The sequence below is a fragment of the Nanorana parkeri genome, unplaced genomic scaffold (assembly GCF_000935625.1).
Source record: "Nanorana parkeri isolate BGI_ZX_2015 unplaced genomic scaffold, ASM93562v1 scaffold748, whole genome shotgun sequence".
Classification (NCBI taxonomy): domain Eukaryota; kingdom Metazoa; phylum Chordata; class Amphibia; order Anura; family Dicroglossidae; genus Nanorana; species Nanorana parkeri.
Window position 1 is genome coordinate 148,349 of NW_017307016.1, and position 2,691 is coordinate 151,039.

Here is a 2,691-nt window from a genome sequence, read left to right on the forward strand (position 1 = left end):
GGCCGGGGGGGTGGGGGGGGGGGGGGGGGGGGGGGGGGGGGGGGGGGGGGGTTGGGGACACTTTGGTGGTCACAGGTGAGATATCCCATGGAGGCAATATACCGGCAATGCTGCCCGTGTGCAGCTGTCTCCCAAACCTCAGCGCTGTCAGAACCTCCTGATGTGGGATGGGGGGGTGTGCAGTAGCTGACAGCCAGGAAGAGGAGACTCTGACACCCCCGGATCCTCTCAGTGGACGGACGGAACATTTAAAGGACAGTTTCACTATCAGTGGATGTCTCACCTGCCGTCTTGGTACTTTGTCACGATCACACGGCTGGAAACAATGTAACACTGTAATGGAGCGCTGAGAGTCAATGTGTCTTTATTCTCCACAGAAATGTATGAATGAGAGGATCACAACCCCGGATGACAGCAACCCTTGGTGGAAAGCGTTCAGCGACCCCTGCAAGGAGCTGTGAGTAGAAAGATCAGAGAGCCCCACAAACTGCATTTCATTCCCTTATTGGTGGACTTATAAACAATTCGCACAGCCATGCGTCCTCCGAAATTCCATGCACATTCGTTCTGTGTGAACAGGGCAGCCATCAGGGGGGTACAGCCGATACTCATGTAAGGGGCCTGGGCAGCCCCGCCCGGGTCCCTTATATGACTAACGGCCGACGGTGAAGGGCGAGGAGGCGGAGGCCTGGCCCTAGCAGGGGCCTCATCAGCGACGCTGCTCGTCTGATGTCGGACTGGCCGGAAGTGACGTCACCGGTCTGGCGGCAGACGAGGCCACGTGTGCAGGTAAGAGTTGCTAGGAAGGAAGGAAGGAAAGGAGGGATGCAGCCCTGACCAGCCCACCTGAGACCCCTTCAGAGCCCACGATAGACAGTCTCAGATGGGCTGTGCAGCATCTATGGTGGGCTCTGCAGGGTCACTCTCAGGTGGGTGGGGGGCCCGGCCTAAAGCCGTGTAAGTGGCCCCAACATTTCTGATGGCTGCCCTTTGTGTGAATAGGAGGCAATAAATGAAGGTTGGTATATTTTCCTTCCAGGTCGCATATTATATCAGCTATGGCCACTAGATGGCACTGAGGAGCATAGAAAAGTATTTATTTCCTTAGCTCCATCTAGTGGCCATAATGTGGCATTACGTTAGATTACATTCGACCTGGAAGGACAATATTTGGCTCCTCGTTTTGGCTCCGTCCCTGCGGAACAAATGTACATGCAATTTTTGGTTTATAAATACACCCCCACCAGAGTGTACATCTACCCTAAGCAGCTCACAGAATATATAAAAGGATGAGAGCGCCCCCAGTCTAGAACAAGTCCAGTAAAAGATTTTTTTATTTGTCACTGCAAGAGGTCGGAAGATACAACCAGCACGTTTTCAGGGGCTCGGAAACCCCTCTTCATCGGGGGCATATGCGCTGGCAGTGATTGATAGTTGGAGATGATACCGGGCAGGTAATTGTAGGGAATGAAGGTTTCCTGTCTGCAGCACCTGATATGTCTGACAGGGAAAAAAAAAACCTTTTACATAACCGCACAAAGAATGCACCGGAAGGGAAGGGAGGAAGGGAGGAGATGATACTGTGCCAATACTTATTCATATTCCTATGAGCAGAGAGAGGTGACACCGGATGCTGCAAAGCGGCACAAATGAAAGCCGGTGTCACTCTGCTGAGAGAATAGGCGACAGTATTTGTATTGAGCGGAGTTCAGTCTGAAATCCTTGATTCCGATGCTTTGATTTTTAGGGGTTTGAAGCTGAAGCCGGAGATCTTTCCCGCGGCCACTGACAGCCGTTACGTTCGGACGGTGAGTACAGAGGAAGCGTCTCCTTTGCTTAAAGAAGAACTCCGGGCATAACCAGCCTGTCTGCTCTACCGCAGCAAGGATGGTATGTCCCTTGGTATCCTCACATCCAATACACTGAATAGGACGTGATGACTCCGGGACCATAGACCGATGGAACGGAGGGGGAGCCAGGCAGCAGGGAGCGCTCTAACAGCCGGCCGGCTCCTAGTTTCAGGTGAGTATAACTTTTTTATTTTCCTCCCTAGATGAAAACAAGCACTTAACCCTCGAGGTGCGGGGGTAGCCCTACTGCAAGGGTTAATAATAATGATGCCCGGAGTTCTTCTTTACAGTGGCTGAATGCCGGGTCACCCTCGTTATGGGTCTCATCACGGGTGTATTGTAAAGCTGCCTTACACACGGTCCGGACCAGCAATGGCTTCGCCCATCATCAAGATGTGACACACCGGCATCCAGCCCATTCTACCTGGGAGGCGGCTCGCACCTCATGCCGCCTCCTGTTCTTTTTATCACCTCTCCTCCTCATTGTGTTTCTCATCTCATCTGCAAGATGGCCGCCTCCTAAGTCATGCGACACTAACCCCGCCCTCTTTGCTCCCCCCTCTACCCAGGCCGGTTACAATGCCCTCGGCTTCTCCCCCATGAACAACACCCCCATCTTGCTGCACGATCACAATGAGTATCTGAACGAGGGCGTCTTCCTGCGCGGGATCGAGATCTATAAACGCATCATCCCGTCTCTGGCCGCCGTCGCCCCGCTGGACGGGGAACAGGAACACTAGAGGATGCGGGGCCGACCGTGATTGGGCACCGACTGGGGGGGACGATGTCTACAACAAAATGGCCGCACTCAGGGACTGATGTCCAACTCCCGAGGACACGA

General features: G+C 53.6%; 1 protein-coding gene across 1 annotated transcript in view; it reads left to right on the forward strand.

Moving 5' to 3' along the window:
* LOC108793445 (aminoacylase-1A-like) overlaps positions 1-2,591 on the forward strand; it is a 14,927-nt gene extending 12,336 nt beyond the window's left edge. The window contains exons 12-14 of the mRNA XM_018564394.1: positions 378-457; positions 1,748-1,808; positions 2,420-2,591. Of these exons, the coding sequence (XP_018419896.1) occupies positions 378-457; positions 1,748-1,808; positions 2,420-2,590 (312 nt within the window). The 3' untranslated portion in view covers position 2,591. The remainder of the gene's footprint in view (positions 1-377; positions 458-1,747; positions 1,809-2,419) is intronic.
* Positions 2,592-2,691: the final 100 nt, after the last annotated feature.